Raw genomic sequence first — 23,841 nt, forward strand, 5'->3', positions numbered from 1 at the left:
GAACCTAACGTGTCCACTATTTACCCAGCACTTGGTTGTTTTTAACCCATCTTTTTTTGAGTGTACTTTACACATGCATGGATAAGTCCACATGTCCAATGTAGCCTCAGCTAATGTATTTTCTGTATTGCATTTAATCATTCAAAAGACGTTATACTGCGTAAAACATCCCTAAAAACGAACTTGATCTAGGAATGCACCCAATTAGACCAGACAAGTGAGTAAGGATAGCCTGGTGCCCCAAGGAACAGCTAACTAACTACCCATCATTAGGGGCTATTGCTGATCTCAGAACGGTTTAGCCTCCTCATCGCCAAAACAAGTCCGTTTTGCAAGTCTGTGGCACACGCCACCGGAGGAATGAAGTCCGTTTCATTGGCCCGATCAACGGTTGGTTTGATGCAACATCCTGTGGGGAAGCTCCGTCGCAGTCACAAGCTCCGCGGTGTCCTCCTGCAGTCGGTGCCTCTCTCTTTCTCTTTCTCTCCCTCTCCCCCTCTCTTTCTTTCTCTCTCTCTCTCTCTCTCTCTCTTTCGTTCTGACTCTCCGCCTCCTTCTCCTCATTCGACTGAGTGGCAGCGCCGGGAGAGCATCATTAACTTGAACTCGACTTGACGGTCTCCCTTACTGCCGTTTTACCGGTCGCTCCTCCGCTGAAAGCTCGCTATTGGGCTGTCATCGCCGGTAATACCATAAAGAGACGTTATTTTCCATTCATGTCACCTGTTGATTTTCTGGAATTTTGTAAATTCATGTTTTGGCTACTAATCATGTTTCTATTGCCTTTCCTCAGGTGACTGCACATTGTTAACTGAACTGTCTACGAGGAGGCGCAGATAATTTGTGTGAAATTGCTCCAGTGGTTGATTTATCTACAACGCGACCAAAAAGGCCTGCAAGCTGCCCAGAGAAGAGACGGGACTGCTCTCCCCCTCCACACACACACTCCCTCTCATTCCGTGCAGCACAGCGCTGAGACTGGACGCAGCGAACCAACCACGACAGTATAGCGAAGCCCAACGCAACTGAGAAGTTTTGACGAACGCCTACTATCGGGCAGCGGGAGTGGATGTCTCCCGTTGTTTAGGACTTAACTCAATCACACTACACCCCTCTCTCGGATTTGCACTTGGCCGTGTGGCTGTAATACTGTATGATGGATTTCGCGGTGGTTACAGCTCTGGTGCTTTGCGCCCTGACGGTGCCGGGATTCGGGGATACGGGGAGCGGAAAAGCTCAGAGTTGTTCGGATATCCGACAGTTCTACAACGGCAATGGTTTTAGTCTGAAAGGAGTGCCCCAGTCTGAAATATCAGGTAGGTTAGTCGATCTCTGTCACTATAATGATGCTTTGCGCACCGAATTGACTTTATTTGTGTACGAAATATATGAATCTTGTAACGCCCCTGACCATCAGCAACTATGGATTGTTAACCGTTCTGAGAAATAGCTAACCTATTAGTAATTACCTGTCTGATAAAAATGATGCTCCAATAACAGACCCCCAAACTTCCCATCCCCTGCAAATAGACTAGGCTACTTAGGTTCACTCAGGTTTGCAGGTTCAATTGATAGTTATTGTGCTTCAGCATTCCTTGTCACGCCCTTAGAAACGGTTGGCTATGCTCAGTGGTGTTATTGCGAGGATATGAATTGTCGTATATGGCAGTGGCACAAGTTAAACATGCGACAGATTTAAAAACTATGTACAGTAAATATTGTCCTTTACATTTTGTAGCAGAACATTTCAGTAGCAGAACATTTCAGTTTCAAGTTGAGCCACACCTTGGATGAATATAAACAGTAAGTCAAGAAGCCCTCATTGACTTCTTATTGCAATCGGTGTCAGCAGTACGTCTTCTGATCTAGCCAGTATTGATCATGAATATCCTTCATCTTGCTGAGGGAAAAATCTTTCTCTCTCTGTCTCTCTCTCTGTCTCTCTCTCTCTCTCTTCTCCTCTCTCTCTCTGCTCTCTCTCTCTTCTCTCTCTCTCTCTCTCTCTCTCTCTCTCTCTCTCCTCTCTCTCTCTCTCTCTCTCTCTCTCTCTCTCTCTCTCTCTCTCTCTCTCTCTCTCTGTCTCTGTCTCTGTCTCTCTCTGTTCTCTTGGTGTCTCTCTCGCTCTCTCTCTCGTGTCTTCTCTTTGTTGTCTCTCTCTCTGTGTCTCTCTCTGTCTCTCTCTTCTGTCTCTCTCTCTGTGTCTCTCTGTGTCTCTCTCTGTGTCTCTCTCTTCTGTCTCTCTCTCTGTGTGTGTCTCTCTCTCTCTCTTCTCTCTCTCTCTCTCTCTCCTCTCCTTCTCTCTCTCTCTGTCTCTCTCTGTCTTTCTTTTCTCTCTCTCTCTCTGTCTCTGTCTCTGTCTCTCTTGGTCTCTGTCTCTGTCTCTGTCTCTCTCTCTCTCTCGTGTGTTTCCCTGGAAACTCCCGCTAGCCAGACGATCACTTGACCACAAGCATAACCACGCAAATATGATGATACACACACAGAGACAACACACACACACACACACACACTAACCTCACACACTGACTGTGGTGTGTGTATTGCACTATGTGATGTCAGAGCTAGCTCTTTTCATAGACACAGTCACAAGTCAGCATTCAGCACAGCTGATTATATGTGTGCCTTCCCAGGAATTCACCATGCATGGGCTGTCACAAATGGCATCTTATTCCCTATATAGTACACTACTTTTGACCAGAGTCCYATGGGCCCTGTAGTGCACTCTAAATGGAATAGGGTGCCATTTGGGACGTAGACATGGTGGTTAGTTACCACACTGTGCTGGCTCCGCAGTCCACACTCGAGCCACATTGCGAAAGCAGTCACTAAATAATATACAGTAGGCTAAAGTCAGCTACCATTGGGAGTAATACTTTAGTTTTTTTGCTGTCAACTGTGTTTTAATGCAACACTGTTCAACCTACTTTAGATACAGTAGGCTACTGTAAATCCAAGAGACAATGTGCCACAATGCAGGACACTTGCAATAATAATTAAGTGATAATTAACAACACGGGTGTTGTTAACCCGTGTCTATATATCCTCCAAACACCGGCTTCGAGGGCATTATCACTTTTTTACAACGGGTTACCAACATATTCAAATAATGATTGACATATTTTCATTCAAATTGTTATTTTGATACATTTATTCAAACTATTTCCTCCTTCCACAAGATATAGTCCCGACACAAATCTAGGGTTGCTACCCAAGYTGCCGGTTGTTCGTTCTATTGGTTCGGTTGCCAGAGACGCGACCCAGTCGTTCAGTCTTTTTGKTCTGTATCTATGGAAGCGACCCAGTTGTTCGTTCTAAATGTTGATTGATAATTGATATACTGGCTGGCAACATTTTTATCCTTTGCTTGCAAGCTAGCCAACTACGGCTAACTTACAGTCACATCAAAWAGTGCAGCCAGAATAACAGCAAAGTAGCTGCCTTTATTTAGGCTGTTTTCTAGTGAAATTTATTTGGATACATACATAACAATGAGCTAATGAGGTGTGATTTCACCTGGCATAGAAAATGTGCTCTCTCATTAGGAAACAGAGGAGCTAGCCAACAACACAGATAACACAGTCACTTCAAACTGAAGCTGGAAAGACTGCAAACTACCTACACTTTGTTTCATTTTACCTTTTTTCAATTGACATTTATTTGTATTTATCCATAAAAATGATGCCAGTTGATTCATAATTTCAACTAGCTGAGAAACGTTGCCTGCCTGTCGGTCTCGTCCCGACTCGTTCATGGGACAGCTGGAGATCGAATTTTAATTTTGAAACAAAGTTGCAAATGTCGGAGAGATAGACAGTAAGGTTTATACAAATCTCCGCTGTTGAAAACTAAATTTTTATTTTATTTTATTCTATTTCACCTTATTTAACCAGGTAGGCCAGTTGAGAACAAGTTCTCATTTACAACTGCGACCTGGCCAAGATAAAGCAAAGCAGTGCGACAAAAATGACAACCTCTGTGTTGTCGTTTTTGTCGCACAAATCTCCGCTGTTGAAAACTAAATTTTTATTTTATTTTATTCTATTTCACCTTATTTAACCAGGTAGGCCAGTTGAGAACAAGTTCTCATTTACAACTGCGACCTGGCCAAGATAAAGCAAAGCAGTGCGACAAAAACGACAACCTCTGTGTTGATTTGTATAAACCTTACTGTCTATCTCTTCGACATTTGCAACTTTGTTTCAAAATTAAAATTCGATCTCCAGTTGTCCCATGAACGAGTCGGGACGAGACCGACAGGCAGGCAACGTTTCTCACAGAGTTACACATAAACAAACGTACAGTCAATAACACAATAGACAAATCAAATCAAATTTTATTGTCACATACACATGGTTAGCAGATGTTAATGCGAGTGTAGCAAAATGCTTGTGCTTCTAGTTCCGACAATGCAGTAATAACCAACGAGTAATCTGACCTAACAATTTCACAACAACTACCTTATACACACAAGTGTAAAGGAAGTGTGAAGAATATGTACATAAAAATATATGAATGAGTGATGGTACAGAACGGCATAGGCAAGATGCAGTAGATGGTATAGAGTACAGTATATACATATGAGATGAGTAATGTAGGGTATGTAAACATTATATAAAGTGGCCTTGTTTAAAGTGGCTAGTGATACAGTTTTTACATCAATTCTTCCATTATTGAAGTGGCTGGAGTTGAGTCAGTATGTTGGCAGCAGCCACTCAATGTTAGTGATGGCTGTTTAACAGTCTGATGGCCTTGAGATAGAAGCTGTTTTTCAGTCTCTCGGTCCCTGCTTTGATGCACCTGTACTGACCTCGCCTTCTGGATGATAGCGGGGTGAACAGGCAGTGGCTCGGGTGGTTGTTGTCCTTGATGATCTTTATGGTCTTCCTGTGACATCGGGTGGTGTAGGTGTCCTGGAGTGCAGGTAGTTTGCCCCCGGTGATGCGTTGTGCAGACCTCACTACCCTCTGGAGAGCCTTACGGTTGTGGGCGGAGCAGTTGACGTACCAGGCGATGATACAGCCCGACAGGATGCTCTCGATTGTGCATCTGTAAAAGTTTGTGAGTGCTTTTGGTGACAAGCCGAATTTCTTCAGCCTCCTGAGGTTGAAGAGGCGCTGCTGCGCCTTCTTCACCACGCTGTCTGTGTGGGTGGACCAATTCAGTTTGTCCGTGATGTGTACGCCGAGGAACTTAAAACTTTCCACCCTCTCCACTACTGTCCCGTCGATGTGGATAGGGGGGTGCTCCCTCTGCTGTTTCCTGAAATCTATGTACAGTGTGTGCAAATGTAGAAGATTAGGGAGGTAAGGCAATAAATAGGCCATAGTAGCGAAATAATTACAATTTACCATTAATGTTAGTCTAAATGAAATGTGAGATAATGTCTAGATGCTTTTTATAGTGGAGATCAAGTTGATAAATTGCCTGGCTGGGCTGATGAGACAGTGGATTGCGCAGTCAGATGGAACAGAGTAAATAGGCATTTTAACGTCATAGATTTAGCCGGTGGTAACTTGTGGAACAGACCTTTAATAGACTTTTGCGCTTTTAACCAATCAGCATTCAGGATTAGATCCATCAATTGTATAATGTAGGCTATTGGTACATACAGTATTCCATATATACCRATACCCATAGTTTACAGTAGTATTAGCATTATAGAGGTAATATTATGTACTTTCTTCTAATGCTAATATATTTTCAAGTACTTCTCTTTCTGAAAATATCTTTACCGCTATGCTCAATCCATAGCCTAATGCTTAAGTTAATCACTATGGGGCTGCGTTTCAAACTCATAAAAGACACACCCTCCTCCAYTTACCCTCGTCTTATGCCCTTGRGGGAATCCCCGCGGCCATCTTTATCGTTGGACAAATGATTAGCCAAGCAAGGGAAGTTGGCAACATAAGCCCCTCAGCCCTTGTTTTTGATCGAGTTTGCGAGTTTGCGAATTCTGTTCACTCCGGGGCCTAAAACGCCCCATAATTCAACTCACGACGATTGTACGTCTGCTAAGAAAAGTCAGGCAAAACTTAAAACCAACATTAATATGGCGAAGTCAACATACAAGTGTAAGTAAAAACAAATGTAAATATGTTAGAAATGGTGCTACTYATACACATGACGGCTCAAACACGTATCATAAAAGTAATKATGTTTTTGTTTGGTTAGCTTTTGGAAACGTTAACATTGCTCACTTTCCCTGAMGTCACAATTATACATTGTCATTTTCAATTGACCTGTTATAGTAGGATGGCTAACATTCAATGTCTGCGGATGCGTTGTGTTCTAGCCGAGATATGAAATGCAAACATAATTGACTGTAGCGCATATAAGGCACACAACAGTTCCACGATGACTGAAAATACGACTGTGGGATGAACGAGTGACACATTTCCGGTCAAGAGCGGCCCATTTTTAAAATGAATTCATTCTTCCCTCGCCCCTTGCCCTGCAAGTGTCAACTCGTCAGACGTCATGATACGTCATCAGAAGTGTCCACTTAATTTGAGGTCGTGAGGGGAGAGGGTGTGTCTTTTAAGTGCTTGGAATGCAGCCACTATGTGATTGGGATTGCTTACAGGAGTCATGTGATGTGATAGATAAAATGGGATCGTGAAGTGATTGTAATGTTGCTGTGTTGACATGTGGAGGGAGATGTAATGTGGTGAATATGTCAGCAGCCATACATCATAAAGCCGGGAGGTCGCTGTGCTAATGGGACAGTCTTAATCAAGTTGATTAACCATACCGTGTAAATCAATGGGCGGATTTAACGCCAGTGACAACCCCTTTTTCTTTGAAATGTCTAATCCATAGGGTGTTGAGAACAAATCTGTCTTGACAGAACGTGATTTATTTCTTATTTCTGGTGCTGTGGACTTTACTCTAGTCTGAGGTCAGAGAGCGAGAGAGAAGAGATGAGAGCGAGCGAGATTGTGGGAGAGAAAGAAAGGAGGAGAGAGACTGCAACAGAGTGGGCAAGGGAGTGAGAGAGAAACAAAGAGAAGAGTAAGAGTGAGAAAGACAGAGAGAGAGAGAGAGAATGAGAGAGATAGTTTATATCAGTGCCCTCTGTGCTAACAAAAATAACGTCTTTCTCTGGCATATTAAACAGCTCAGTGAAGTAGTCTCCCAATTATGAGACACCTGAATGTTGCATCTTGGCCATTCTTTCTTCCCAGGCAGGGACAGTAAGACTGTGGGCTTGATCAGACTAATGTATTGGCTGAGACTGGCTCAAGGTTGCACACCAAGTCCATCATTGTGATTCACTCTGGGAGAGAGAGGAGAAGGAGTGGTTCAAATCAAATCAAATGTATTTATACAGCCCTTCTTACATCAGCTGATATCTCAAAGTGCTGTACAGAAACCCAGCCTAAAACCCCAAACAGCAAGCAATGCAGGTGTAGAAGCACGGTGGCTAGGAAAAACTCCCTAGAAAGGCCAAAAGCTAGGAAGAAACCTAGAGAGGAACCAGGCTATGAGGGGTGGCCAGTCCTCTTCTGCCTGTGCTGGGTGGAGATTATAACAGAACATGGGCACAGAAGTTTCGAAAAGTCATGTATCATAAATGACCAGCATGGTCAAATAATATATAATCACAGTAGTTTCGAGGGTGCAACAGGTCAGCACCTCAGGAGTAATTGTCAGTTGGCTTTTCATAGCTGATCATTGAGAGTATCTCTACCGCTCCTGCTGTCTCTAGAGAGTTGAAAACAGCAGGTCTGGGACAGGTAGCTTGTCCGGGTGACAGGTCAGGGTTCCATGCCGCAGGCAGAACAGTTGAAACTGGAGCAGCAGCGACGGCCAGGAGGAACTGGGGACAGCAAGGAGTCATCATGCCAGGTAGTCCTGAGGCATGGTCCTAGGGCTCAGGTCCTCCGAGAGAGAGAGAGCGAGAAAGAAAGAAAGAAAGAAAGAAGAGAGAAAAGAGAGAATTAGAGAGAGCATACTTAAATTCACACAGGACACCGGATAAGACAGGAGAATACTCCAGATATACAAGACTGACCCTAGCCCCCGACACATAAACTACTGCAGCATAAATACTGGAGGCTGAGAACAGGAGGGGTCAGGAGACACTGTTGCCCCATCCGATGATACCCCCGACAGGGTCAAACAGGCAGGATATAACCGCCACCCACTTTGCCGAAAAGCACAGCCCCACATTCCACTAGAGGAGACATCTTCAACCACCAATTTACCATCCTGAGACAAGGCTGAGTATAGCCCACAAAGATCTCCGACAAGGCACAACCCAAGGGGGGTGGGGGGGGGGGCGCCAACCCAGACAGGAAAGTCCACGTCAGTGACCAACCCACTCAGTGATGCACCCTTCCTGGGAAGGCATGAAAGAGCACCAGTAAGCCAGTGACTCAGGCCTGTAATAGGGTTAGAGGCAGAGAATCCCAGTGGAGAGAGGGGAAACCGGCCCAGGCAGAGACAGCAAAGGGCGGTTCATTGCTCCAGTGCCTTTCCGTTCACACTTCACTACTCCTGGCCAGACTACACTCCAATCCATAGGACCTACTGAAGAAGATGAAGTCTATCATATAAGACTTAAAGGTTGAGACGAGTCTAGGTTATAAGAGCTGGTGGCTGGGTCTCAATACTGTAAATGGACGCCCTTGTGCTTTTTCTGGTTTCTTGTTTGTCATCATTAAGGACCGTGGAGTTTTTCTGGTCAGGTCATGGGTAGGAACAGGGAAATCTCCTGTCCTATTCTTCATCTCTGGTTGGTGAAGGGACTAGAATAGGTTTCCACCATGTTGCTTAGACCTGGCAGGTGTTTGTCAGATCATTGATTGTGAGTAAAGAGACACAAGGAAAGGAGGTAGAGTTAATTACTATTGAGAGACACTCAGCCACGCCCCCCTCTCCTTCTCAGTTTTGATTGGAAGAAGGCATCGTCAGACGACAGGATAGGCAGCATAGTTATGAGCAGTGGGTTAGCAGAGTGCTCTTGAGGAGTCCACTTTCCATTACGAGACCTAGTAAAACACTGAAATACACATGTAAGATATACTGGTAATAATGAAATTACATATCAATAAATTCGTACTTTAGTGTGGATTTCTAGTGTTACTAGCCTACTGTGTAAGATTTATGTAATGTAAAGTGGCACATTATTCATGCCTGATTATCATCAAAGATGTTCACATGTGTTTACTGTGAGTGGAGGTAATGATTTTGTGTGGATCAATATCCTCAATCACACAGATATACATACACACACACCACACACAGACAATCACACAAACAACACACAGCCACAGCACACACCCACAACACACACACACACCCTGTCCCTCTTTCTCATTACCCTCATGATGGCTTAACGATTGTTTTGTCTTTGAGAAGATGACATTATGACGTTTATCAAACTGATCGACGGAAATTAATGAGATTTCAGACCTTGATTCATCAAAGCTGTCATTGGGTGTCTGGTCGATTTTGTTTAGCTCTTAGTCACCTCTGGTGTTACTTGATGTAACCTTGTCTTTGTTGTTTTTGTGCCATTCTTCAAGCACTTATGCCCTGACTATCACTAAACAAGTGTTTGGAAGGCTAAATGCAATTGTCAGCTTTTCAGGATAGCGCCCCCTAGTTGAGACAGTAGCCTTGGGAGAGGTGTGTGTGTGTGTGTGTGTATGTGTATACATGTGTGTATGTGTGTATGAGGCGTGTGTGTGTGCATGCCTTTGTGAGCAACAAGATGTCATAGTTTCCCTTCGAAATTCAACGTATTATGGAAGAATAGCTATTTTTGACGCATTAGTTCTGCATGGTTACAGGGTTAATTCCACATGTTTACAGGGTTAAAACAGAAACAACTTAAAAAGGTTAAAAGTTGATGTATTCATTCCGAGTGGTTATGGTTAGAGCTATGGTTTGGGGAAGGCTTAACAGATTTTTTCAACTTCATATTCATCATCTCCAGCACCAGCCCAACATCAATGTAAGAACATACGCTGGGAGACAAGAAGCAAGTACAGGGAGTGAACATTTAATAAACAACCAACATGAAACAGAACACGGACAGCATCTGGACAGGGGAAACAAAACGACAATTACACTGACACGGGGATGAAACAGAGGAACAGACACATATAGGGAAGGCAATCAAAACCTGAAGGAGTCCAGGTGAATCCAATGAGCGCTGATGCACGTAATGATGGTGACAGGTGTGCGTAATGATGGGCAGCCTGGCGCCCTCGAGCGCCAGAGAGGGGGAGCGGGGGCAGGTGTGACTATCAACATATGTAAAAATGGCTTGTTTCTATGTTTTGTAGTAAAAAGAGATAGAGAAAGATATGTGTTTCCAATGACATCATCAACCAATTTGTAGACAATTAGTAGGCAAGCCCACTCACAATTGGTCAAAATCACAAGATGCACACCGATGATGTAATTGGAAACACAAAGCTAGTTTCCCTTTAACCTTTTACTGCGGTGGGCTAAATTTAGGGTCACACAAGGTCAAACAAAAGTATAAACCTCATCACAAGAAGACACCTGTACCATGTCAGATATAGAGTTGAACGGTATTATATTTTGAGTTTGCATCCCAGTATTACACTTTCTATACATGACAGAAGACTGAAATATAACAAAACCGTTTGACATTAAAACACCGGACTTTCGGAGGTCAAAAAATAAATACATGTTTATTAATGATGAAATCCTGAAAAATATTATGAACATTCCATCCATGAGGCCAATAGAGGGCGCTTCTGGTCCAGCGACTGCAGGAAAGGGCTACAACAAAATAATAAAAAACGACGTGTTTGGTATCATCAGTATTCATAATATTTTCATGGCTTTGTGAACTGCCGTAGCGCAGTGGTCTAAGCAGCACGCTTCGTTCCGTGCCTCATGAGTTCGTGCCCGAAGCAAGGCCTTTTTTTTTGTAAGCGACTACGAAGGCATATATTGACGTTCTTAGGACCTTTTCAAACGTCCGAAATCGCYGTCTATTTCTAGTGACCAGCCTGTCTGTGCGTGTTTGTGTATGCACGTGACGTGTGTATGTGCGTGCACGCTTGCGCAAGCTTGTGTGTGTGTGTCTGTGGTGTGAAGCATGAAGGAACAACACACACACTCCCAGTGGGCAGCTCAATTTCACCTCTTAGACTGGGGGCTAATGATATGCTAATAGTGTCTGTGTGTCTGCTGCCCTTACACACTGCTCTCAGCCCAGAGGTTAAATACAGACATTTGGAACACTGCACACTGGCGCAACAATGAGGACCAGCTGACGACTCAGAACTAGTCAACTACAACATGCTATGAGGCAAATACTACTAAGTATTGTAGCCTACGGGTGTTGTAGAGCTTTTAAACTACTGTAAAATGTATTTTGAAAGAAGATTTCCTCAACTGACTCTCCCTTCTGTTTTGTGAGTGAAGATTGCTTAGACTCTTTGAAAAGAAAGGTGCTAAGTAGAACCATGTAGGGGACCTCTTTTGGTGCTAGATAGAACAAATGATTTACTATATGTATTCACAAGATGACTGAAAGGGGGCGCTGTTCAGATGTCACCGTCCGCCATTATGTTACTCCCCATAAGGAACAGCCTCCATAGGAATTCATGGGAATTTACAGTATTTCAATGTAATGTTTCAAAAATACATGCATTTCAGTATGTCGTTGTTGTAGTGGGGACTGAAACATAAGAACTCTATATAAAACATTTTCCATTTTTATTGAGAAATTATGGGCTTCTGTTTTGTTAATACAATACTATGTATTGTTTAAAAAAAAGTATGTATAAGTGTCTGTAAGGAAGAAAAACAAACATATTTATCTTCCCAAACCTGTAGCTATTGAAATGAAAACATGTAGCTCCGCTCTCTACACGACAAAGCAACACAGGGTTGATTACTAGAATGTAAAGCTGGAGAAGTTAATGCATAATCCCATAATAACATGTTTTCAATACTGCAGACCAATTTAAGATCAATCTGATTTGAAGTTACTCCCCCATGAAGCCAGTAAAGTCCAGATCAATAATTTACTAAGTACAATAAACCTAGGAACTGTCCATTTTACATTCGCATCATTTAGCAGACACTCTTATCCAGAGCGACTAGGGTTAAGTGCCTTCCTCAAGGGCACAGACAGATTTTTCACCTAGTCAGGTCTGGGATTTGAACCAGCAACCTTTCAGTTACTGGCCCCAACACTCTTCATCGCTAGGCTACCTGCCGCCGTCACACACAGACTGAAAAACACTGTTCACTGGGGCCCGTTTTGTATACATCATGTCGTGTAGTACTAGGCTGGCTGCTAACGTTTCATACCACTGACTGTTAAGTTAATGTAACTCCTGAATCAACAGTAGAAATGTTACACAGATAATTCAACACGGGGTAAATCTGGCCAATTTGCTGTCTACCATATAACACACCGGTAGTTCAATCATACTCCCTCCTATACTACCACTCTCACAGAATGAAAAATCACAGAAAGTACATTACAATAAAAAAGTTTATTCAGACTCAGAAGGGGTTCTATGTAGAACCCTTCACGCTTTCCAAAGAATCATCAAAGAACACTTTCTTCCAAAAAGGGTTCTTAGGATGTTAAAGGTTGAAGGTAAAACCCTTTACCTTACAAAGAACCCTCGTCTTCCAAAAATGGTCCTTCAGATAAAAAACAGAGTAAAACCCTATCCCTCTGCAAAGAACCCTTTTTTCTAAGTGTACTTGACTTCAAGATAAGGATTAATGAGGACCATTTGAAGGTTAATGTTAGCATATGGCAATGTGTTCGGCTATAGACATCTGATAGATAGATGTGTGTTAGATAAAAGGACTTGTGCTATCTCACTGTCTGTCTGTTTGTCTGTCTCACAATAAATCCTTCAGCAGTTGAAAGTCTGTGAGCTGGGCGTTGATGTGTGTGAACATGGGTATTTGAGCATGTGTGCGCGTACGTATGTTTGTCTGTCTCGTAATAAATCCTCAGCAGTTGAAAGTCAGCATGCTGCTGGCTGTGTATTGGTGTGTGTCTATGTGTGTGTGTTGAGACTGTCTGGTGGACGTGCAGGAGTTGTTAAAATGCTGGTGTCAGTAGTCAGTCTCTTGAAGCATTAAGCCGTGATGGTGTGCCGGGAGCATGAAACAGACCACCGTGTGTTTGATGTTCTCCAGAGGGGAACACAGGAGGTTGGGGAGCTCTGCTCTGCTTGGCCCTGTACCTTGGCCAGGCTATGACCTGGATATTGGGGAAGAGAAGACAGGAGGAAGAGAGGAAGAGGAGGTGGACGATCCTTGATTGGTCCTGCTCTATGTTCCACATTGGTGAAGAGAGAGGATAGGGGGAATAGATGAAGAGGAGGGGTGAAGAAATGTTGTTTGGCATTACACTGGGGTTCTTTAACAAAATAAAGAGGTTATGGAGGTGGTCAATTTAATTTAATAAGTTGGTCAACTTATTTTAAGTTGGTCATACCAAGGATTATTTAGCTGGTTGATTTGGAATTTTAAGACCCCTTAAGGTATCAAAAAAATAGATAAAACAAATATTGGATTAAACACTGAATTTGACATGACTGTTATTAGCCAATAGAAACACATTGAATAAGGGATTCACTACATAGGCAAAAAAAAGGAATCAAAAGGAAGTTTGTTCTGAAGTGTCTGTCCTATATCTGAGAGATACAGTGCATTCGGAAAGTATTCAGACCCCTTGCCCTTTTCCACATTTTGTTATGTTACAGCCTTATTCTAAAATGGATGAAATAAAAAAATCCTCATCAATCTACACACAATAACCCATATGACAAATAAAAAAACAGGTTTTTAGAAAGGCTTGCAAATTTATAAAAAATAGAAAACAGAAATACCTTATTTACAACTTGATTGAATTCCACCTGTGATAAATGCAATTGATTGGACTTGATTTGGAAAGGCACACACCTGTCTATATAAGGTCCCACAGTTGACAGTGCATGCCAGAGCAAAAACCAAGCCAGGAGGTCGAAGGAATTGTCCGTAGAGCTCCGAGACAAGATTTAGTTGAGGCACAGATCTGGGGATGGGTACCAAAACATTTATGCAGCATTGAAGATCCTCAAGAACGCAATGGCCTCCATCATTCTTAAATGGAAGAAGTTTGGAACCACCAAGACTCTTCCTGGAGCTGGCCGCCCGGCCAAACTGAGTAATCGGGGGAGAAGGGCCTTGGTCAGGGAGGTGACCAAGAACCCAATGGTCACTCTGTCAGAGCTCCAGAGTTCCTCTGTGGAGATGGGTGAACCTTCCAAAAGGACAACTATCTCTGCAGCACTCCACCAATCAGGCCTTTATGGTAGAGTGGCCAGACGGAAGCCACTTCTTAGTAAAAGGCACATGACAGCCCACTTGAAGTTTGCCAAAAGGCACCTAAAGGACTTTCAGACCATGAGAGGCAAGATTATTTGGTCTGTTGAAACCAAGATTGAACTCGTTGGCCTGAATGCCAAGCATCACGGCTGGAGGAAACCTGGCAGCAGCCTCACGGTAAAGCATGGTGGGGGCAGCATCATGCTGTGTAGATGTTTTTCAGCGGCAGTGACTCTGGGGATGAGTCAGGATCATGGGAAAGATAAACTGAGCAATGTACAGAGAGATCAATGATGAAAATCTGCTTCAGAGCACTCAGGACCTCAGACAGGGGCGAAGGTTCACCATCCAACAGGACAACGACCCTAAGCACACAGCCAAGTCAATGTAGGAGTGGCTTCGGGACAAGTCTCTGAATGTCCTTGAGTGGCCCAGCCAGAGCCCGGACTTGAACCCGATCGAACATCTCTGGAGAGACCTGAAAATAGCTGTGCAGTGACGCTCCCCATCCAACCTGACAGAGCTTGAGAGGATCTGCAGAGAAGAATGGGAGAAACTCCCCAAATACAGGTGTAGCCAAGCTAGTAGCATCATACTCAAGAAGACTCAAGGCTGTAATCACTGCCAAAGGTGCATTAACAAAGTAYTGAGTAATGGGTCTGAATACTTGATATTTAAGTTTTTTATTTTTGATAAAACAGCAAAAATGTCTAAAAACAAGTTTTTGCTAAGTCATTATGGGGTATTGTGTGTAGATTTATTAAGAAAAAAACGAAACAATTTAGAATAAGGCTGTAACATAACAATGTAGAAAAAGTCAAGGGGTCTGAATACTTTCCGAAGGCACCATATGAGAAAGATCAGGAAACTATTTATATATTCTTTGACATTAGGCACTAAACTATCTCCATATATACTTCCATTAATTTCTTTAACCGGGACCTTAAGACAAGTCTTTTGAGGCTTTTGGGCATCCTAGAGCAAAACGGCGAACACCATCGTGTAGGCCAAACCGTTAGGACGCTACAGATGTTTTGTGAGAAGACCGATTTTTTGGGATATCTCATGGTCTGACAAAACACCGCTCTAGCCACCTTTCACCGCAGATGCGGAAGGATGATATCGGCGGATGCGGTGGATTGAGATGCAGCCCATGCAAAAAAAMCTGATATCTCTAGCTTAAACAGACAGAGCTTGCTGGGGATTTGTTATTATGTTAATTCGATTTCCACAGGCCGTGGAAATGGTAGGTTAAAGGTTAACTGACAAGTGGCCTGTACAAAGCTGGACGCCTCAAGGTCTGCTACTGTTCTCCCCTATTTCTTTTCTCTTCTTTTTTCCTTCAATCTCATTGGCCCCTGTTGCTCCTCATATGTGAGAGGGGGAGTTCACCGATACTGTTATGCCCCCTGCAGATGCAGATACAACACACACACACACACACACACACACCACACAACACACACACACACACACACACACAACACACACACACACACACACACAACAACACACACCACACACACCACACACACACACACACCAAAGCACAGAACAGCCCCTGCAGGGTCACAGCAGTTCAGAGGAGCTGCCCAGCATGTCTCACTTTGTGTGTGTGTGCGTGTTTGTGGTTGGGTGTCAGCGTGTTTGTATGTGTGTCAGTGACTGTGACAGGGTGTGTGACTGTGACTGCATGTGTGTGTGTCTGCGGGGGTGGCAATGTGTCTCAGCTTTTGTCTTCAGAGGAATGGGTTCTGTCAAACGCAGAATTGTAACCCCTCATTACAGCAAGAGGGCTTGTGTCAACCCTGCTCCTCTCTGCCAAAGGCTTTGTGTGTGTGTGTGTGTGGTTTGGTTTAACAAGGATAATAAAACAAAGAAAATTTAGACAAGTGGGGACATTTCGCCGGTCCCCACAAGGAAAAAGGCTTTTTAGGTTTCGGGGGTTAGGATTAGAGTTAGAATTAGGTTTAGGGGTTAGGTTTAGGATTAGGAGTTAGGGTTAGTTTTAGGGTTAGGATTAGGGTGAGGCAACCTTCAGGGCCGACGTTTTCCATGGAAAGACTTGCTGCCATAAAGTTGAGATGTGGGGGAAGCAGTAACTAGGTAAAGGTTCCAGGCAGGTTTAGAAGTGAATAATGTTTGAGGATTGGAGCACATGCCAGAGCAGTAAAAGAAAGGGAATATAAAAGTAATACAGCCAGAGGAAATTAAAGTAGCTTCTTGTCACTTCAGACGTTCCACTGACAATACTGCTAGCAAGGACATGATCCACAAAAGATTGACTTGGCTGGCTTAAATGCATGTACGCACACACAAACACGCAAACAGCAACATTGCAGCGACATTGGCTAAGGTGACCCAGCCTGGCCCGCCCCCTCACGTGGGTGATGTCATGTTTGATGGATCTCCTCTGTACTGACAGCAAAAGAAGGGATGGCAGTGAGAGGTTGAGAATTGTCCGATCTGTACATCAGACTATATGATGTCTCTCTATGGTTGTAATAGGGTTTGGTCTGTGCTGTGTGATCTGATCACTGTACTGCTAGCTGACAGGACGACTGAGTGTGTGTCGGCCAAATCCCCCCTCTGTGAATATATACACACTTTCACTAGGTTAGACATGTCAGCTTAGCACTACAAACCTCCCATTGGCAATCCTTTTTTGCTTTCCTCTTTTCATCTCTCTCTCTCTCTCTCTCTCCCTCTGTTGCCTTGCCCTAGAGAGTGCCTTGGCTCTCTCTCTCGTTCTCCTGCCTCTCCGCTTTCACCTCTCCTTCACTGTCCTCTGCTCTCTCTCTCCTTTTCTCTCTCTCTGTCCTGCTCTCTCTCCCCTTCTCTCCTTTTCCCCATTCCCTCTCTCATACAGACTGCAGAAATTGAATCAGATCGTAGGTAATTGTTCTGGGGACGATAATGTTGCCAGTGTGATTGATGATCTATCCTCTCTCTTTTATTTTCTTCTACCTGGCTACATGCAGGTCTGTATTGAACACCTTATGTTGTAGGTACCTGAATGAAAACGGGGCTAGATTGTGTGTAAATAAGACTATGTGCCATATTCACGTAGTGTCTCAGAGTAAGAGTCCTGATCTAGGATCAGTTTCGCATTTCCGATGAATAAGATCACATGGACAGCGGGGACGTGATCCTAGATCAGCACTCCTACTTTACCCAACCCTTGATTCCATAGTCTAGACAGAGCTTGTATACAAACTGTTCTATTATGTAGATTGCATGTAGAACTCGACAGATTACACCATACATGCCCGCCCGCCCGCACGCACAGACACACACACAGCATATGTTTCACTATCCTTGTGGGGACCTAAAAGGTATTTCCATTCAAAATCCTATTTTTTACAAGTGTTGTGTTCGAGATCACCTAAAGTGAGACCGGTTCAAGACTAAGACCGGGGGGGGGGGGGGTAGAGAGAGACCGAGACCGGGAGGGGAACAATCTCTTAAGATTCAATCAGGATTTTTCTTTGTTGGTCTCTGGGAGATAAATCTAGTTAGCTAAATCAGTTAGATAAAGGCATCTGCCATTTGACTGTATAAGGGCATTATTTTGGAGTGACAGTGGAATCAACCAATCACATTTTGACTTAATGGGTGGGACCGTTTTTCCAAAAACCTATGGAAACATCTGCCTTCTTGAAGGCCAACAGGTCACTGCGCAATAGCAAGCAGTAGTTTTCCCAAGGTCTAGCTAGATAGCTTTTGTTGTCGGCTAGAAGATATTGTTGCTAATATGTTTGCTTCTCCCAATTCAATTTGAACTTTCATCAACAAGTTCAGTTTCAAATGATCATCATCTGGTGAGTGGAACTGTGTTTGTTATTGCAGCTCGCTTGCTGTTGTTCGCCACCTCTTTGAAAAAAAGTGGAACTGACAGCATTGTAGCAACATAAAATCGTATTAAAATCTGTTCATTTACATACCCTTAAGGAACATTTTCTGACAAGCGACCACTTACAGTTGAAGTCAGAAGTTTACATACACTTAGGTCGGAGTCATTAAAACTCGTTTTTCGACCACTCCACAAATTTCTTGTCAACAAACTATAGTTTTGGCAAGTCGGCTAGGACATCTACTTTGTGCATGACACAAGTCATTTTTCCAACAATTGTTTACAGATTATTTAACTTATAATTCACTGTATCACAATTCCTTTAGATGTCAAATGACATCATTTGAGTCAATTGGAGGTGTACCTGTGGATGTATTTCAAGGCCTTCTTTCAAAATCAGTGCTTGACATCATGGGAAAATCAAAAGAAATCAGTCAAGACCTCAGAAAAAAATTGTAAACCTCCACAAGTCTGGTTCCTCCTTGGGAGCAATTTCCAAACACCTGAAGGTACCACGTTCATCTCTACAAACAATAGTACTCAAGTATAAACACCATGGGACCACGCAGCCGTCATACCGCTCAGGAAGGAGACGTGTTCTGTCTCCTAGAGATGAACGTACTTTGGTGCGAAAAGTGCAAATCAGTCCCAGAACAACAGCAAAGAACCTTGTGAAGATGCTGGAGGAAACAGATACAAAAGTATCTATATCCACAGTAAAACAAGTCCGATATCGACATAACCTGAAAGGCCGCTCAGCACGGAAGAAGCCACTGCTCCAAAACCGCTATAGAAAAGCCAGACTACGGTATGCAACTGCACATGGGGACAAAGATGGTACTTTTTGGAGAAATGTCCTCTGGTCTGATGAAACAAAAATAGAACTGTTTGGCCATAATGACCATCATTGTATTTGGAGGAAAAAGGGGGAGGCTTATAAGCCAAGGAACACTGTCCCAACCGTGAAGCACGGGGGTGGCAGCATCATGTTGTGGGGGTGCTTTGCTGCAGGAGGGACTGGTGCACTTCACAAAATAGATGGCATCATGAGGCGGGAAATATCTGTGGATTATTGAAGCAACATCTCAAAGACATCAGTCAGGAAGTTAAAGCTTGATCGCAAATGGGTCTTCCAATGGACAATGACCCAAGCATACTTCCAAAGTAATTCCAAAATGGCTTAAGGACAACAAAGTCAAGGTATTGGAGTGGCCATCACAAAGCCCTGACCTCAATCCTATAGAAAACGTGTGGGCAGAACTAGAAAAGCGTGTGGAGCATGGAGGCCTACAAACCTGACTCAGTTACACCAGCTCTGTCAGGAGCAATGGGCCAAAATTCACCCAACTTATTGTGGAAGCTTGTGGAAGGCTCCCTGAAACGTTTGACCAAAGTTAAACAATTTAAAAGGCAATGGTACCAAATACTAATTGAGTGTATGTAAACTTCTGACCCACTGGGAATGTAATGAAGAAATAAAAGCTGAAATAAATAATTCTCTCTACTATTATTCTGACATTTCACATTCTTAAAATAAAGTGGTGATCCTAACTGACCTCAAAACAGGGAATTTTACTTGGATTAAATGTCGGAATTGTGCAAAAAATTGAGTTTAAATGTATTTGGCTAAGGTGTATGTAAACTTCTGACTTCAACTGTACATATGGTCATTTTCACTTTTTCATAAATTCTTAGAATGTTTGGGAATTACGTATGCCAAGGCATTTTGTGAAAATTCTCTATCGATATAAGCGGCCGTGCGTTTGGACATTAATACACTGCAGTAAATAAACCGAATAAAAACATCTGTCTTGTCCAGGACCGAGTCAACACAGACCAGTGCCCTATAGCCAATCAGAGCTAAAGTAGGTCTTGTACAACAAGCCATTTGCCACAAGGGCCTGCCATTCATTTCACTTTGAACTGGACTGTGTGTTTACAGGCAGTTGGACCTGCCATCATTCACTTTGAACTGGACTGTGTGTTTACAGGCAGTTGGACCTGTCATCATTCACTTTGAACTGGACTGTGTGTTTACAGGCAGTTGGACCTGCATCATTCACTTTGAACTGGACTGTGTGTTTACAGGTAGTTGGACCTGCATCATTCACTTTGAACTGGACTGTGTGTTTACAGGCAGTTGCAACAGCACAACTTTAGATCATTGGAACACATTCACTAAAAGTCACAAAATACACCTGAATAGATTAATGAAAATATGTCAATACCACARGAGTCCTCTTACATTTGGGAACTTTACTGTCCTATTGATGAAACAACCATGAAAAGGTAGGGTTCTTTCACTCAGTTATGCACATCAACAATAATCAGATCAACAACTAACGTTAGTTCTAGCCAGAGCAAGATGAGCTAAAATCTAACGAAGGAACATTAGATAAACCCTCTAACATTTTCAGCTATTTGGCCATCAAAATTGCGCTGATAAATGATGGGTAATTGTAGCCTTCTTATTCCAGGCTGTATCATAACCGGCCATGATTGGGAGTCCCATAGGGCGGTGCTCAATTGGCCCAGCGTTGTTAGCGTTTGGCCTGGGTAGGCTGTAAATAAGAATTTGTTCATAACTGACTTGCCTAATTAAATATAGGTTAAAATAAAAAATAATTCTACCACTTGCCTGCCAGTAAATGCTTGTCCCAACCAAGCACCCAAGCTAAAGTTGGCTACCTTGCTAGCTAGCTACTTCCAGACACAAATGAGAGAACACCTCACTCTAACCATTTTACTCGCCGTAGCAGAGCTGGTTAGACCGTTTACATCTTATCTAGAGCATTCTTGACTAACTGTAATTTTCCCCCCTACATTTACTGACAAGGGTCATATTCAGCGGTGTTGCGCGTTTGTAAATTCATCAGTTATTCTACGCTCTGTTACACTCAGACGAGAGTGCTCTGAAATCAGAGTAGATAACCACAATGAATTTGCGAACATAAGAGATATTCTAACTGGATAGCAGTCGTTCAAGATCTTGCTAGCTAACCAAATGACATCTGTATCTCTAGCGGTGTACAGCCACCGAAAAACGATATGAGGGGAAAAAGTCACCCACTCCTTCAATGGCATCCTCCTAGCAGCTAGCTGGGTATAGTCTAATTTTGCCAAAATGTTCCCAAACGGCCCACCCAACAAAGGAAAGGCACCCTGTGCGAAAAATCCTATGTTTTCCTATAGTTTTTATGAGTTGTCTTATACATTTTCCAGATGATTTTCACTCTCAAAATCATACTTTTGTCAATAGAATAAAGACAAAATATGTAATGATCTAAGTCCACAACAATGCTTAAATCACATCAATCTGATCGGGGGGCCTGTCAGGGCCTGGCTCCACAGTGGGTGGGCCTGTGTCCACCCAGGCCCATCCATGTCTATACCCCTGATGCAAACAGGGCATGATAACAATTGTGCATCACAAATAGCCTACTGACCAACAGACTGAACTTTTTCAATACCTGGTTTGTTGACTTAGTTAGCATTTACTGGTAGATATCATAAGTTGAAACGTCTTTCCTACCCTACCGGCTACTGATGTCATAATTCTGTGAGCTGCTCCATGCCAAAACCAGCTGAGAGCTGCTCCATGCCAAAACCAGCTGAGAGCTGCTCCATGCCAAAACCAGAGCTGCACACTCTTGCTGCCTGCTGATGATATTCCACTGAAACCAGGCTGTGTGCGGCGCGCAGGTGAATATATTTCACATGCTTTGTGATTGTGTAGGCTACTTTGTGCATKATTTCTCTATTGTACTACATCATTGATAAKTCGTRTACCTCCACTACACTACTTTGATACACATCAGTAGGGATTAAGAAGTSAGTATACGCAACGCCCACTGAAGAAAAAGTGGGTACACGGTTTATACCTGCGTATACCCTCCACTACACCACTGGCCCTTTGTGTTTTACAATAAGTGCGCTCTCCTACGTTAGTGCACTGGTATTACGGCTGCTGTCCTTTCAGAATCACGAACATGTCACACACTGAAGTCCTATAGGACAAACATGTCTATAATAGATATAAAGGCTGTTAAGATATTCATGTTTCAAGAAAGACGTGTATATATTTGGGCTGGAGAAGCAGTTTTATGCGGAGACTTAATGGAAGCTGATAATTGAGTTTTTTACTCAGCTGGTCTTGGGAAGCAATTATGAGTCTTCACTGTCCGATACGGAGTCAAGACCGAGTGCAAATGTATCTGACTAACTTCTAACCATAACAATAACAATAACCTTAACCCCTAAACCTAACCATAAACCTAACCGTAGTTTTAACCCTAACACTGATTCTAGCCCTAAATCTAACCCCTAAGCAATAAAATAGCCTTTGTCCTCATGGGGAGAATTTTGCATGTTTTACTATCCTTGCCGGGACTTTTGGGGATTTCCAGTACAAGCCAACACACACACACGGCCATCATTAGAGGAGTTGTAAAGTACGGACTCTCTCAGTTCCTAACCACTACTACCCCCTCCTCTCTAAGACGACCCACGTCATTCCCTCAGTGTACTCTATTTAGTGTTGGTGTGTATGCCAAGCAGCTCCCCTCATTTTATTGAGTGCAGTCACTGTGATCCATCCCCCCCCCCCTCTTTGTCTCGCTGTCTCCCTCTCTCTCAATTCTCATCAAGTGTTGATGAATATTGTCGTTGTGTGTGTTCAATTGAGTGCATTCAATTAAATTACTAGGTGGGTATTGTAGACGAGAATAGATGACTTACCTGGCTAAATGTATTTTATTTAAAAAATTATTTGCAGGATTAAATCTCTTGAGATGCACCATCTCGTTTTCAAGAGTTTCCAAATGAAAAACAAACAAACAATACCTGGTAACAAGAATAATATCACAATATGACGCTAAAAGAGTAAATTAATAAAGAAATGTGGGTGTCTCCAGTAGAGGTCCGATTATTGGAGTACCAAAAAAAGATTAATTGGCCGATATCTTTAAAAAAAAAAATGTATTTATTTATTTGTAATAATGACAAATACAACAATAATGAATAAACACTTTTATTTAAACTTTTTATTGATTTTTTTTATTTCACCTTTATTTAATCAGGTAGGCAAGTTGAGAACAAGTTCTCAATTACAATTGCGACCTGGCCAAGATAAAGCAAAGCAGTTCGACACATACAACAACACAGAGTTACACATGGAGTAAAACAAACATACAGTCAATGCTTGAAGCATTGCGAAGAGCTGCTGGCATACGCACGAAAGTGCTGTTTGAATGAATGCTTACGAGCTTGCTGCTGCTCAGTCAGACTGTTCTATCAAATATCAAATCATAAACTTAATTATAACAAAATAACACACAGAAACGAGCCTTAGGTCATTAATATGGTCAAATCTATCATTTCGAAAATATAACGTTTATTCTTTCAGTGAAATACGGAACCGTTCCGTATTTTATCTAACCCGATGGCATCCCTAAGTCTAAATATTGCTGTTACATTGTACAACCTTCAATGTTATGTCATAATTATGTACAATTCTGGCAAATTAATTACGGCCTTTGTTAGGAATAAATGGTCTTCACACAGTTTGCAACGAGCCAGGCTGCCCAAACTGCTGCATATACCCTGACTGCTTGCACGGAACGCAAGAGAAGTGACAATTTCCCTAGTTATAAGAAATT

General features: G+C 42.8%; 1 protein-coding gene across 1 annotated transcript in view; it reads left to right on the top strand.

Moving 5' to 3' along the window:
- Positions 1-385: 385 nt before the first annotated feature.
- LOC111956582 (glypican-1) overlaps positions 386-23,841 on the top strand; it is a 123,225-nt gene continuing 99,769 nt past the window's right edge. Inside the window, exons 1-2 of the mRNA XM_023977074.2 lie at positions 386-684; positions 794-1,316. Of these exons, the coding sequence (XP_023832842.1) occupies positions 1,154-1,316 (163 nt within the window). The 5' untranslated portion in view covers positions 386-684; positions 794-1,153. The remainder of the gene's footprint in view (positions 685-793; positions 1,317-23,841) is intronic.

The sequence above is a fragment of the Salvelinus sp. IW2-2015 genome, linkage group LG32, assembly GCF_002910315.2.
Source record: "Salvelinus sp. IW2-2015 linkage group LG32, ASM291031v2, whole genome shotgun sequence".
Taxonomy (NCBI): Eukaryota; Metazoa; Chordata; class Actinopteri; order Salmoniformes; family Salmonidae; genus Salvelinus; species Salvelinus sp. IW2-2015.